The sequence below is a fragment of the Cryptomeria japonica genome, chromosome 3 (assembly GCF_030272615.1).
Source record: "Cryptomeria japonica chromosome 3, Sugi_1.0, whole genome shotgun sequence".
In the NCBI taxonomy this organism is placed as follows: Eukaryota; Viridiplantae; Streptophyta; class Pinopsida; order Cupressales; family Cupressaceae; genus Cryptomeria; species Cryptomeria japonica.
The window spans coordinates 949292230-949306104 of NC_081407.1; the positions used below are offsets into that span (position 1 = coordinate 949292230).

Sequence of the window (13875 nt, forward strand, 5' to 3'; positions counted from 1 at the left end):
CACGAATCAATGAATCATTCTAGTCAATAAGAAGGAATCTAACAATACATGTATTTGTGCGTATGCTCCGTGTTTGCATATATCCATGTGTATACTCCGTGTTTTTATGTGTATGCTCCAAGTTTGGTTCATGCCTTATATGTTTCCAACATGTTTATTCCATGTGTGTTTCATATTGGGAATCATTTTGAACACTCCATGATCATTGCTTGAGGACAAGCAATCTTGAGTGGGGTGTACTGTGATGTCCCCACTTTGAAATAGAATTTAATAATAAATAATAAATAATAAAATTAAAATATTTAAAAAGTTATATTAAAATATAAAAGAATATAATTAAATATAATTAAGATTTAATTAAGTTAATAAATAGTCAAAAGACATAAAATGAAAAGTTGTGACTCCCTCAAATGTGAGATATAAAAGGGAGAAGAGAACTTCATTTGAGGGAGGCATAATTTGGGAATGAGAGGTGCAGGTCTGATTTAAATAAGAAGTGCGGATCTGATTGTGAAGGTTGTGTCCCTTTCAAAGGGCAGAAATAATGAAGAGTTGCTTATGGTCAAAGGGTGTGTCTCTTGCCAAAGGGCATACATGATGAAGAGGTGTGACCTCTCCCTCACATTAAGAGATATAAATGAAAGGAATCAAAAGCATCCAGGGAGATCACCATTGATCAAATCAGATCAGAACTATTATTAAGTTGCAGGCGATAACATTTTTCATTTTTGTTCTTAGTGGTATGCATGGGGATGTGCTTAATATATGCAGCCTAATAATATTCTTCTGCAGAACTTAGTAGTAATATTAATAATAGTAATATAGACTGCAATATGTATGACAGTCACACTTAATATACATTCATAATAATTGAAAGGCAAATATATTCACAGTCTCAGTACTTAATCTATTCTGATTCTTCTATTCCTGAATCAAAAGCATCCAGGGAGATCACCATTGATCAAATCAGATCTGAACTATTATTAAGTTGCAGGCGATAACATTTTTGTTCTTAGTGGTATGCATGGGGATGTGCTTAATATATGCAGCCTAATAATATTCTTCTGCAGAACTTAGTAGTAATATTAATAATATTAATATAGACTGCAATATGTATGACAGTCACACTTAATATACATTCATAATAATTGAAAGGCAAATATATTCACAGTCTCAGTACTTAATCTATTCTGATTCTTCTATTCCCCAAGGGAGATGGGTGCTGCTAGGGAAGGGCAGAGTAAAACCACTTCAATAGAAAGCCCCAAGGGTGAAAGGACTCCTCCTGAAATCTGGGCTGCAAGCCGCAAGGGTGAATGGACTGAGTTCTGGTAATCTGGAATACATTAAGGAGGTGGTGTCAAGCGTCCTAGGCAGCCAAGCCCTATTTTGGGAATAGGGTCAGATTGGTTTGGGTTTAGGCACGGTTTTAATGGCATCATAAGTTATATTACAAAGAATTAGTTAGTTATGCTCAATTAATAGTGATAGAAGGTAGTGACATAGATGTTGCTATTGGGAATTGACAGTGTATAAATAGGGGACATTACAGATCCACTTTCCCCATTTTTGTTTGTGATTATGGTGGAAGCTCTAGGAAGATTGATTAGTAAATGCAAAGAGAGCGGCAGGTGGAAAGGAATCAAGGTCACATGGGAGGTGGAGGCTATTACACATACTCAATTCGCAAATGACACCTTGCTTATGGGAGAGGCCACTGCAAGAGAGGCTAGAGTTATTTGTTCTAAAATCTTTGGACAGGCAGTTAATTGGCATAAGTTGGAATTTTATTGCTTTAACACACAAATGGACATTCAAAGGGAAATTTCAAGAATATTGGGTATCAGATTGGGTAGATTGCCTGGCATGTTTTTAGGGGTTCCATTATTCACAGGTGCAAGCAAATCAAATCTGTGGACGAAACTAATAGAATGTTGTCTGGGCAGAATTGAAGGTTGGAAAAGTAAGCGGTTGATGTCAACAAGTAGACTTATCATGTTGAAATCAGTCATCTCGGCCATCCCCTTGTTTTCAATATTTTGTATGAAAATTCCAGAGAAGATCACAAGGATTATAGAAAAAGGGATGAGGAAATTCTTTTCGAATGGTAATTAGGAGAAAGATAAAATCCCACTTTTGGCTTGAGACGAAATATGCAAACAAAAGAAGTTGGGTGGAGCAATGCTAAGAAGATGGAATTTAGTAAACGAAGCAATGGGAGCAAAACTAGTGTGGAGGATGTATTCCAAGCCAAACCAAAAGTGGGTGCGGATTTTGTCATATAAATACCTGGACAATCAAAACAGAGAAAGAATTTTGACAATCAGAAACCCAAATAGAGGATCGGCCATTTGGAATTTCTTGCTGGATTGTAGGAAAGGGACCATCAATCATTTATCATGGAAACTAGGTAATGGGAAAAAGGCATATTTCTAGTAAGATTCATGGGAGGGGCTACCGAATCTAAACACTAATGATTCATGGCTGGAGATCAAAAATATAGAGGAAGGGAAGTGGGGTAAGAAAGTGGCCGATTATATAGTGAAAGATGAACAACAAGGTATGGTGGAGTGGAAGTGGAAAGATCCTAAGGAGCTAGATTTGCCAAGGGAAATGAAAATTTGGTTAAAAGATATGCTTAACTTGAGGAAAATCAGACTGACAAAGGAGAAGGATACAGTAATTTGGTGCGGCTCTAAAAGTGGGAAGTATGTGGTCAAAATAGGATATATGTTGTTAGACCAAGAGCTAGTAGAAGATCAATGCTCATATCACTTATGTTGGGATGCGAATTGCCTCCCTAAAGTAGGCTCGTTCGCCTAGTTGGCCATAAGGGGTAATATTCTAACCAGTGACCGAATGACCAAGTTGGATTTCGTGGGTCCCTTTTGGTGTAACGTGTAGAAAAGAACTAGAATCAGTGGACCATCTACTTCTACATCGACCAATAGCACAGGAATGCTAGATGAATCTACTGAGAAGATTGGCCTGGTGCTCCCCTATGGCTGCTAATCTCAAAAGTTGGTTTCAAAGCTAGGGTATAAGGGAAAGTAAGTATATGGAGCATTGCTCCCTCAACACTGATCTAGGAGATGTGGAAGGAACGGAATAGGCGTATTTTTCAAGATAAGGAAGAAAATGTTGAAAGACAGTGGAATAGAATAGATCTATTTCAGAATTGGTCAGCTCAGAGGCATTAAGAGTAAATATAAATAAGCATCCTTATAAATGGTTGGACAATAAGATCCAAGCTCATTGGCCCCAAACTAAATTCAGGCCCGTTAATGGGCCTAAAAGGGTTAATCCTTTAAAAAATGAGACAAGACAAGTAGTTTGGATACCACCAGAGCAGGATTGGATTAAGGTGAACTTTGAAGGGGCTATGAGAGTGAACCCAGGACCTTCTGATGCTGGTTATGTGGCGAGAAATCATCATAGTCATGTTTTGACCAAGTGCAATCAAGGTTTAAGGGTGGGAACTAATAACGAAGCTGAAGTAAATGCTGCTTTCTTGGCGGTCCAATTGGCAAGAAATATGGGAGTGGTGAATCTTCACTTCGAGGGAGATTCACAAATCATAGTGCAGGCTATAATGAAGGGGGAAGCTGTTAATTGGAAAATTGACAAAACAATGCAGAGTATCAAATGCTTTTTAACTTCTTTTCAAAAATTCAAGGTATCCCATGTGTTAAGAGATAGTAATTATGAAGCCGTGCAAGCTAAAGTGGTTGTAGACCTTCAAACTGGTGAAATCAAATGGTTTAATGAAAGGCCATACGATCAAGAAGCAGGATAAGAATAGAAGGTATGTGGAGGCACCCTTGTTATTATAAGGTTGAATCAGCCTTATCGTGGGAGGGTGAGGTGGCAATCAAATTAAAAATGATGAGACAACATACAAACCAAGGAGAAAAGTTGCCAAGCTAGAGTTTGTTGGTGAAGAGGATGATTCGACATCATTCATGTGGATCATAGCGAAGAGATTTGGAGTATTGCAAACGAATGCAATTGGTATGCATTGATTGTGATGACAGCAAACGGCGATTGAATTGGGCAAATTCCATTTGAAATGTGTGGTAGAATGGGCCACAGTACTTGCATCTTTCTAAATCTGTCAGGGAAAACAAATACAATGTGTGAGCCCGATTTTATAGACTCCATCTTAGTTGGTGAGGACAGGGATCTAGAGACGTTTAATGCTCATTTAATGTAGCATATGCTGAGTGGTTGAAAGTAAAGAATATTTGAAGTGCAATAGTGGTCGAGGTGGTGTGAATGTTGGGCGCAATTCTTTTTCATCTCTAGGAAGATTGGTAAATTGTTAGTGCAAACAACCCAAGGTGAGAGCGACATGGAGGCAAACTTCTCATTGCAATCCTCCAAGGTAACGGTTGCTTTTCGGAGGCGCATTTCAGATGAAAGACTATCGCATGTTTTCATATTTGATGGTCGTGATTTCCTTAATCGTATTAAGATTGTTTTGGGTAATGAGTATCTAAATGCCCAATTTCGCTATCACACAATTGTGGATATTGCCTCTGTTTTTCTGGCATGGTGCCTTGAATTGGAGTCGTGGGATACTGTGAATTGGATTATGAACAATTGTGTAAAAATGGAGTGGTGTCGAGGACTTGAAAGGATAATAGGAATGGCAAGAGATGGAGAGGGATTTGTTTGCCCTTGTAGTGCTTGGCTTCATGTAAGTGAGTTCGCTCCTCCTTTGAGGCCTTTCCTCCTTTGGAGTGCTAACTGCAACAAGGAGGTTCACAGAGCATCTGCTCAGATTGACATGAATGGGGTCAAGGCATGCCTCGAACTAAAGGAAGCGCATAGCATCAAAGAGGAGTTAGCTATATGGGGGTCACACATTGAAAATCTTACGCAAAAGATGGAAGAGTCCCATGTGAAGCGTAAGCGCGGAAGACCAATGGGATCGACGAAGGCAAACAAGGCACGTCGTCTACTGCTAGAGGAGTCTCCAGGCCACAGGAAAGATGCAGAGAACACAGCCATTATTCCTGCACAAAGCAAGCAATTGGATGTTAAAGGGAAAGTGGTTCGGGAGGCAAGTTAGGACCTTTAAAGCTTTGGTATAGCTGTTATAAAATTGTATATGGGATAGGGACATTTTGTATTTTGTTGGGAAGCTCGAGAAATCGAAGTAGGAACAGAATTGTAAACACATATGTGGGGGGTTGTTTTTGATAAATTGCACGATACATTCTCAAACTGTAAACTGTAAACTTTTTTATATCAATATAATGCTCTATTAATCAATTAAAAAAACGAATCACAATTAATTTTTTATACAAGCAAGCCATAACACAATTTGGCTGCCTGCTGCAAAGCAATTGCAGAGACCATTTCATTAACAAAATTGTACAACCTCTCACTAAGGAATCTAGAAGATCACCCAAAGTATTAAGCCCTTATCAACCATGTAAACAGCCAACCAAAGGCCGCCACAAACATGATTCTTGTTTGTGCAATTCAAAAAGCATGTGATATATGAAATGGTAATTGCATAAATTACAAGAGGAATAACTCCTTAAATAGATAAATTACAAGGGGATCTTTCCATAACGAAAACGATCGAGAATAGAAACTTAGAAAGGAAACTTTCTAAAAAGAACCAAATGACTAACATGACAATTACATGCTAAATATAACAACATTGCTTTAATACCCTCCCTTAATGGTCATTCTACTAACTAAACCAAGTTGCCCCCTAAATTTTACAAACTTGTTCAGGCTCAAAGACTTGGTTAGAATGTCTACAGTCAGATCCTCAGTTGGAACATACTACAACATCACAAATCCATCTTCAACAAGATGTCATATGAAGTGACAATGGAGCTCTACATGCTTGGTTCACTCGTGAAAGATTGGATTCTTGGCAACCTTTAACACCCCTTGGTTGTCACAAAACAAAGGTGAAGGCCTTACTTGAGACATTTTCATGTTAGAAAACATCATCTGAAGCCATACTGCCTCACATGCTACTTTAACAGTTCCTCAATACTTTGCTTTGGTCAAGGAAAGAGCTATTGTCTGATGCTTCGTACTGGTCCATGTGACTGCACCCGTGCCAAGACTGAAGACATACCCAAAAGTAGACTTTATGTCATCAACAGAACCTGCCCAATCTAAAACTGTAAAACCAATCAGTCAAAGATCTTTGCTTCCGTTGTATAGAATGCCAAAGTCAGGTGTCCCTTTCACATATCTCAATACATGCTCCGCTACAACCCAATGTTCTTCCTTAGGGGTTGCCATTAAGAAAGAGATGTAACTCGTAGCATAACTTAGATCAGGTATAGTGGATGTAAGATAGATGAGGCTACCAACTAGTTGCCTGAATGCTAACTCATTCACCACTAGTCAATCAAATTTGACTAATAGTTTCAGCCCTTTGTCCATAAGTGTAGATGCGACTTTACAATTTGTCATCATTAACTTATCTAGCAAATTCTTGGCATACTTCGACTAAGAAATGAAGATACTACCACCTATCTGCCAAAACTCTACATCAAGACAATAATGCAAAAGACCCAAATTGGTCATATCAAAAGCTTGACACAAATTCAGTTTGATATGCTCAAGCAAATGTGCCCCACTACCAGTAATGATGATATCATCCACATAGATGACAAGAAGAATGATGTCATTACCAGTGCTCTTAACATCCAAGGACTTCTTTGAATGTCCGGTGCATCCAAATACTTGTCAATCTTGATGTACCATGCCCTAGGGGCTTACTTTAATCCATAAAGAGCCTTCACCAGTCTACATACTTGGTGCTCTTTGCCTAAAACCTTGAAACCTTAAGGTTGCGTCATGTATACCTCTTCCTCCAAATAACCATTAAGGCACGCTTTATGTCTAGTTGATAGACTTTCCAACCAAACTGTGTTGCAATGGCTAGAACCAACCGGATGGTGCTCATCTTTGTTGTAGGAGCAAAGGTCTCCTCATAGTCAATGCCTTCTCTCCGTGAGAACCCTTTAGCCACTAATCAAGCTTTGTATTTATCAAAAGTTCCATCAGCTTTATATTTCACTTTGTAGCCCCATTTGCAGCCAGTGGGTTTCTTCCTTGGTGGAAGATCTGACAGAACCCAAGTGTTGTTCTTCAAAAGGCTAATTCCATAGCCTTTTCCCATTCGGGTTTACCTTTCACCTCTGAAAAATCTTGGGGCTTATAAACATTCTGAATGTCAGCCATAAGAGCAAAATTGACAGTACTCTACTTGCTCTTGCCTCTAGATGATCTACCCTCAACAAGCTCATTATCCCAAACATCATCGATGAGCTTTTCCCACCACTTAGGCTGAAGAGTGGAAGCATCTTCTTCCAAATCAAGATGATCATCATGACTTGGGCTGCCTAGAATGAAATCATCTAGATGTTGATCCAGGTTGTCCTGAGGGAAATTTGTTGGTATAAGATCATGCCTAGGATATTTCACAAGTTCAGAATTGTCAAAATCCCTCCCTTCAAGTGGAGCTAATGGAAACCTAACACCCAAATCTTTTAGTTTGCAAAGGCTGATTTTCAAGACTCTTGATGGGAGAAGATAGCTGAAAGGGCCCACCTTCTTCATCACAAATGTCTCTACTAAAAGTGAGACGATCAATGTCCACATCAATCAGCCGATAGACTTCATGATTGTCATTATAGCTTGCAAGCATCAACTTCTGACTTTTGGAATCCAATTTGGTCCTCTTTGCATTTGGAATCCAAAGATATGTTGTTGAACCAAAAACTTTGTGTTGGCTGATTTTTGGTTTCCTCCCGAGCAATGCTTCCTCTGGGATCCTCTTCTTAACATCCTGCGTGGGAGACCAATTAAGAAGATACATTGCAATATACACTACCTCAGCCCAAAACTTGTTTTGAACATTTATGTTCAAAAGCATACAATAGGCCATCTCTGTAATAGCCGATTCCTCCGCTCAACAACACCATTTTGCTGAGGGGTATAGGGTGTGGTAAGTTGACGCTTAATACCGTGTTTAGAAAAGACGTTGGTGAATTCGTTGGAATAGAATTCACCCTCATTGTGTGTCCTAGGAGTTATGATTCGATATCCTAACTCTTTTTCAACTAATGCTTTAAACTTCTAGAATTCATTAAACACATCTAATTTTGCCTTTGGGAAAAACAACCACGTTTTCCTATTGAAATCATCAACAAACAGAAGAAATGCCTAGTACTAGTGACCGATGTAGTATCCATTGGTCCACAAACATTTGCATGAACTAGTTGTAGGACCTTGGACGCTCTCCAAGCTTGTCCATCTAAGAATGGAATTCGATGCTTCTTCCCTACTTAGCAAGCTCTGCACACACCATGTGTCTACTACTGAATCTTAGGTAAGCCTTCTACCAAATTCTCTCAAGCCTATTGAGAGAGGTATGATATGTTGAGATGCCCATATCACTAATGCCAAAGAGTATTGATAGATGAACTCTTCGCAGCCTTCGCATGGTCCTGAGACTCTCCACTATTAACCGGCCTATACAATCCATGATCTTCGAGCCCAGCTACAATTGTCTTCTTGGACTCCTTATCAACAACGTGGCACTTATGTGCACTAAAGGTAACATCAACTTCAAACAATGTCACATAATTTACTCAAAGAGCAGACTAAGCTCCATGCCCGGAACATAGTATACATTAAGAAATATGAGATTTCTCTCACCGGATGTAATCTGAACGTTGCCCTTGCCGATAATTGTATACTCTTCACCACCATCAAAGATCACTAAATTGGAGCAAGCCTTGTACTACGTGAACCAATCTCTCCTGTGTGTAAATGTCGAGAAGCTCTAGAATCAATGTACTACGTAGAAGATTTGACATGATCTACTGGTCTTTTGGCCACAAATGCATAAAAGGCAAACTCCTGCTCAATATGCTCTACAACATGGGCCTTCTACTAAGACCCTCCCTGGTTGGATTTCTAATCAGCCAACTGCTTCCTATAGTGTTTTTTCATTTACCACAATAATGACATTTGATATTCTTCTTGGAACTCTCCTTAGATTTGCCTTATCTTTTATGCTCAAGGAGTTGCCTTTGCCTTTGACTTTGGCAATAAAAACCTGTTCCACATTGGCTGTCTCGGTGTTGCGCCCAAACTACTTCTTCCACCTATCCTATTGCAAGAGCTTGTTGCACAATTCATCAAACTTTAGGTCAACATTGGTGGAAGTAATGTTGAGAGTTTTGATGACGTGCTCATAGGAGCGTGGTAAGTTTTTTAACGTGATAACCACCATCTCCTCTTCTTCCATCTTGCAACCAATGGCCTCTAGTTGATCACGAATGTCTTTAATCTTTATGAGATGATCCTACAAAGACATCTTTCCGTCCATCATAATTGAGAATAGCATATTCTTAAGGAAGAATGTGTTGCCCTTGTCTGATGTTTCGTGCAAATCCTTCAAGTGTGTCTAGATTTGCGCATGTCTTGTCAAAATGTATTTTTGGAAGCATATCATCGGTGACAGACAATTTTAGCAACATAACCGCTTCATGGTTACGCTCATAAAAATTGTCTTGGTCTTTGCCTACAGCAGTGGGACGTGTATGTACCAGAGATAATCTAGTCAAGGCATCGGTACTCGAAAATGGTGAGCATGTGTTGTTTCCACGTGTTGTAATTTTTACCATTAAATCTCTTATTCCCTTCCAACATGATGTTGGTCAAAGACACCATCCCTCCTGTTTTCCAAAGGCATGAAAAATGAGGTCAGCAATGAACTTCAATTTTTTATTGAAAAAATTAGCAAAAAATCTGATTTTCCTATCAAAAATTAGACAAACCCTGTTGGCACAAATCCCTAGGCATTGCTCAAAAAAAGAATACCCCCAATCTTATTTCAAAAATCATTCAAAAAATCAAAACCCAATCCTCCACAAACTCTAGGCGCACACAAAAGGGCACAATTTTTTAAAATCGTCAAAACCCTAGGCAGAGCAGAAATGTGGTCGAAAACCCTTCAAGTGCTAGAAAACGCACAGAAAAATTCATGATTTCCGTCAAAAAAAGAAAGGCTAAAAAAAACCTTAGTCATAATGCAAAAAATTGCAGAGCTGTCGTGCGCAAGAAAAACCCCTAATTGACCCAAGAATAGCAAGCGCACATGGAAAGAAAATCGTGCAAAACACCCACGATTTTTGAAAAAATATCATGCAAAGGTTGGCTACGTAGGTCGCACAAACAACAAACCAACCCACACAAGCAGAGCATAAAACCTTCCTCACGAGCAAAAATCCACAAAACTCAAAACTCACGAGCAAAAGAAAATTCACAACATAATTTGTAGACATGTGACCACCAAAATCCGTGTTTCCAACCCGCCAAAAAGCTACAGGAAACAATCACGACTCTATAGACCCAAAAAAACCACGATTTTTAGAAGAATTTTGCAAAAACATCTTGAAGAAACTGACACGATTGTCGACAGAAGAAACCCTAGAAATTATTGCAAAGAAAAATCTCAAGAATTTTTTATCAAAAACTTCTAAAAAACTTTCCCAAAGTTGTTTAGGAAAAAAACCACAAATTTTTTTCTAAAAAACTTGCCAAAAAATATAACTTGGCTCTAATACCATGAAATGGTAATTGCATAAATTACAAGGAGAGGAAAACTCTTTAAATAGATAAAATTACAAGGGGATTTTTCCATAACAGAAACGATCGAGAACTGAAACTCAGAAAGGAAACTTACTAAAAAGAACTAAACAACTAACATGACCATTACATGCTAAATATAGCATTATTACTGTAATAATATAGATGAAAGTGATTGGCAAGAACAATACCAATGAATTTATGAATATACCAAATGACTGACATGGCTGGTATTGACAAAAAACTTCTTTCCAGTTGATGTATGGTCAAGAGGAAGAAGTCATATAATTTGTCACCCTATCTTAGAATGGTAGTTCACAATAAGTTGAAATACAGTCAGGAACTACTCTGAAGGCTACTTGCATCATGTTAACTAGAAAAATAAGAATTGTAGCACTGTAGATGATATATAAGTCACAACACAAAGAAAGATGCAAGATAGACACATGTTATATCGTAACCGATAAATCTCTCATCAATGATATAAAGGTTAATGCTATATGGAAACAATGTACATTTAAAATGTTTATAATGAAAGCATTATCATTGTCACCATCTCTGTGCATCGTCTATAGTAGACTAGTTACAAGTGAATTGGTAAACCCCATTTTAATCTTTAACCAAGTCACAAGGCAAAAAACTAGGGGTGAAATATTTAAACTATATGTACAGCATATATAAGGAAACCTCAAACCCAAGGGTAGACAACTTGAATAATGTGTAAAGAAAATGGAAGGAAATCTCCTTTTGGCTCCCTACATGAAAGGACTCACATGTCAAACTGAGTGGTGCTTGACTACTAGGTACAAAAGTTCAAAACCAACCTTTACCTCTTACTTATAAATATGTATTCTATGCTAGGTGTTAGATAGTAATATCTGCATGTTACATGTGAAACTGTTGGTGTTCCAAATACTTTTACACAATATAGGTAGCAATGCAAAGTCCATATGCAAGAACCCAGCTTATCGCTAATTCATTTTCCATATAATGAAATAAATCAACCGAAAAACAAATGTCACAATGGATAAAGCAAAGAAGAGGAGAAAGTCTATTACGGTTTCTCCATTGATCTCTCTGTTGCCACACCAGCAATATCCACTCCATTATTTTCCTAAAAATAGTTAAAAACAATTAATTTCATAAGCTTTTATTAAATTCCATGAAGAATGAAGGCTTGCACTGCAATTTATATCAAATGTAAAATTCTTGATTGCACCTTATTAATCTCCCATACAATTACTGAGATTTTTAATCTGAATCAGTTAAAAGCTTAACAGATTAAGTAAATTAGCTATCTACCCAGTTCTAGATTCTATGGTATTTTTCATTCCACACATAATAAAATTTAACAGTTAAGTAACCAACACTGCAAACTACTTACCTAGTGCTAAATTCCACGTAACTCTAGTGCCTTGAAGGGCCAAACATATTAGATATTAGATGTCATGTACTTCTTTTGAAATTCAGGGGAAAACATTTCATGTATGTCCCTCCCATCATACTTCTTCATCAAACAACATTTGATATGATGTTTTATTTTATCATAAACTTTGCGCATCTCCATCTTAGTTCTTTGTTCAATATTTAAGCATATTTTTTTTTTTCTTTTTTATCTTTATTGCAAACAACAAAACAACTTTTGAACAGTTCAGTAATGTACCTCAGGTAAATACTGCATAATTGAAAATCAATTATCTACCTGGTCCTGATTTCCATATTAACTATCATTTTATTGCAAACAACATGACAACATTTTAAAAATTGAGTGACCTACCCGAGGCAAATACTGCTCGTACACAGCCAAACTTGCAGTATTTCTGTTATTTCCATTTCCAACAACACTCCCTTGGCTAAAATTCTCCTGACTCTGCTCTCTTGCACTTTGAGAATGCCCATTCTCCTTAACATCCCCCTTTCTTCTTCCAAATTTTGCGTCATAGGCTTCCTCAAAATCCTGCAACAAATGTCGCTTTGAGCCAACAATTCTCACATGTTGGATAAATAATTAAGCTTACATTTCTGAAAATCAATTTATTTCAGAGGAACAATCTTACAAGACTTTAGGCATATTTAAGCTTATATTTGTGGAAAAATTACACAAATCTGATATCCCTCGGAGGCATATTGTTGCGTAGATTCTTTTCAACTGACAATTCTTGCATTTCTCGTAGAATATTTAAGCTTGGCTTTATAAAACTTAATTTTACTAGGAAGCATATTTTTGAAAAAGAAAAATCTTTCTAAAAATTTTAGATTAATGAAAATTCAACAAATCTTACACCGAACCGAAGCACACTTAAAATTTATCAAAATCATTTTCTTCATACGTATCCCCTGTAAATATTTAAGCTCGCATTCATTAAAAATGTATTTGTCCAGAGGGTAAATCATGCATGTCTTAGAAGCATATTTATGCAAAAAAAATTATTTTCTCAATATTTGAGCCACAAGCACTTTCATAGATTATTTTCAATTTGTTCAAGTTTGTTCTGTAATTTTCATATGCACATCAAAATATTCTTTCCTGAAATGCAAGATACAGTAAAGTGCATTAGATTTCTAAAATTAATCATCGGACCTAGCAATATGTTATAATAAACTTTCCCTAGCTAATTGTATCACTCAAAACCTGATGTAAAGTTCTAACTGGATTTGAAGTAGAAAAATTGTGGCAATAAAGAAAATGAATGAAATTAAACGTACCTCAAATTTCCAGCGTGTAAGAGTTGGTTCGTCCGTCATGGTAGGGGAATGATCAGGCAAGGGCATAACTCAGCCTCTGTTGTTAATGGCGAGGTATCATAGGAGGATCTGATCCTCGTACCTCTATGTGAACCCAGCGACTTCCCCGACAAATTTTGCACAACATATATACTGTATCTATTCCATTGTTTATAGACAACAGCTATAAAGTTGCAATATTGCATGTGCTTTTGGCTTGTCAAAATCAGTGTGTTTAGCTAATGAATAGTTTTAATTTAGAAGATAGTCTGAGTAATGCCCGACAAGTTTTTTTAATGTTCTTAATAATCGGTTTAGTATTATTTTTGTATATTCTTTATTTCTCACACATTTATATTATTGCTCCACATTTTACGATTTTATTATTTAACTAGCATATTTATATTTTTTTTAAATTATTTACTATTGTTTGGGAAATTATTTTATTTGTCTATTAAAAATTGTTATATTATTTGCTATCATAGTTTTTATTATTTTCGACGGGGGGTT

At 37.2% G+C, this 13875-nt stretch overlaps 1 protein-coding gene across 3 annotated transcripts in view; it reads right to left on the minus strand.

Moving 5' to 3' along the window:
- LOC131038932 (uncharacterized) overlaps positions 1-13588 on the minus strand; it is a 127933-nt gene extending 114345 nt beyond the window's left edge. For 2 of the 3 annotated variants that reach the window (XM_057971539.2, XM_057971537.2), the window contains exons 1-3: positions 13348-13588; positions 12419-12598; positions 11700-11755 (exon numbers count right to left, since the gene is read on the minus strand). In XM_057971539.2, coding sequence (XP_057827522.2) covers positions 11700-11755; positions 12419-12598; positions 13348-13413 — 302 coding nt within the window. In that variant the 5' untranslated portion in view covers positions 13414-13588. Of the gene's footprint in view, positions 1-11699; positions 11756-12418; positions 12599-13347 lie in introns of those variants that run through there. The other variant, XM_057971538.2, reaches the window with a different exon arrangement.
- Between the last annotated feature and the right edge of the window lie 287 nt (positions 13589-13875).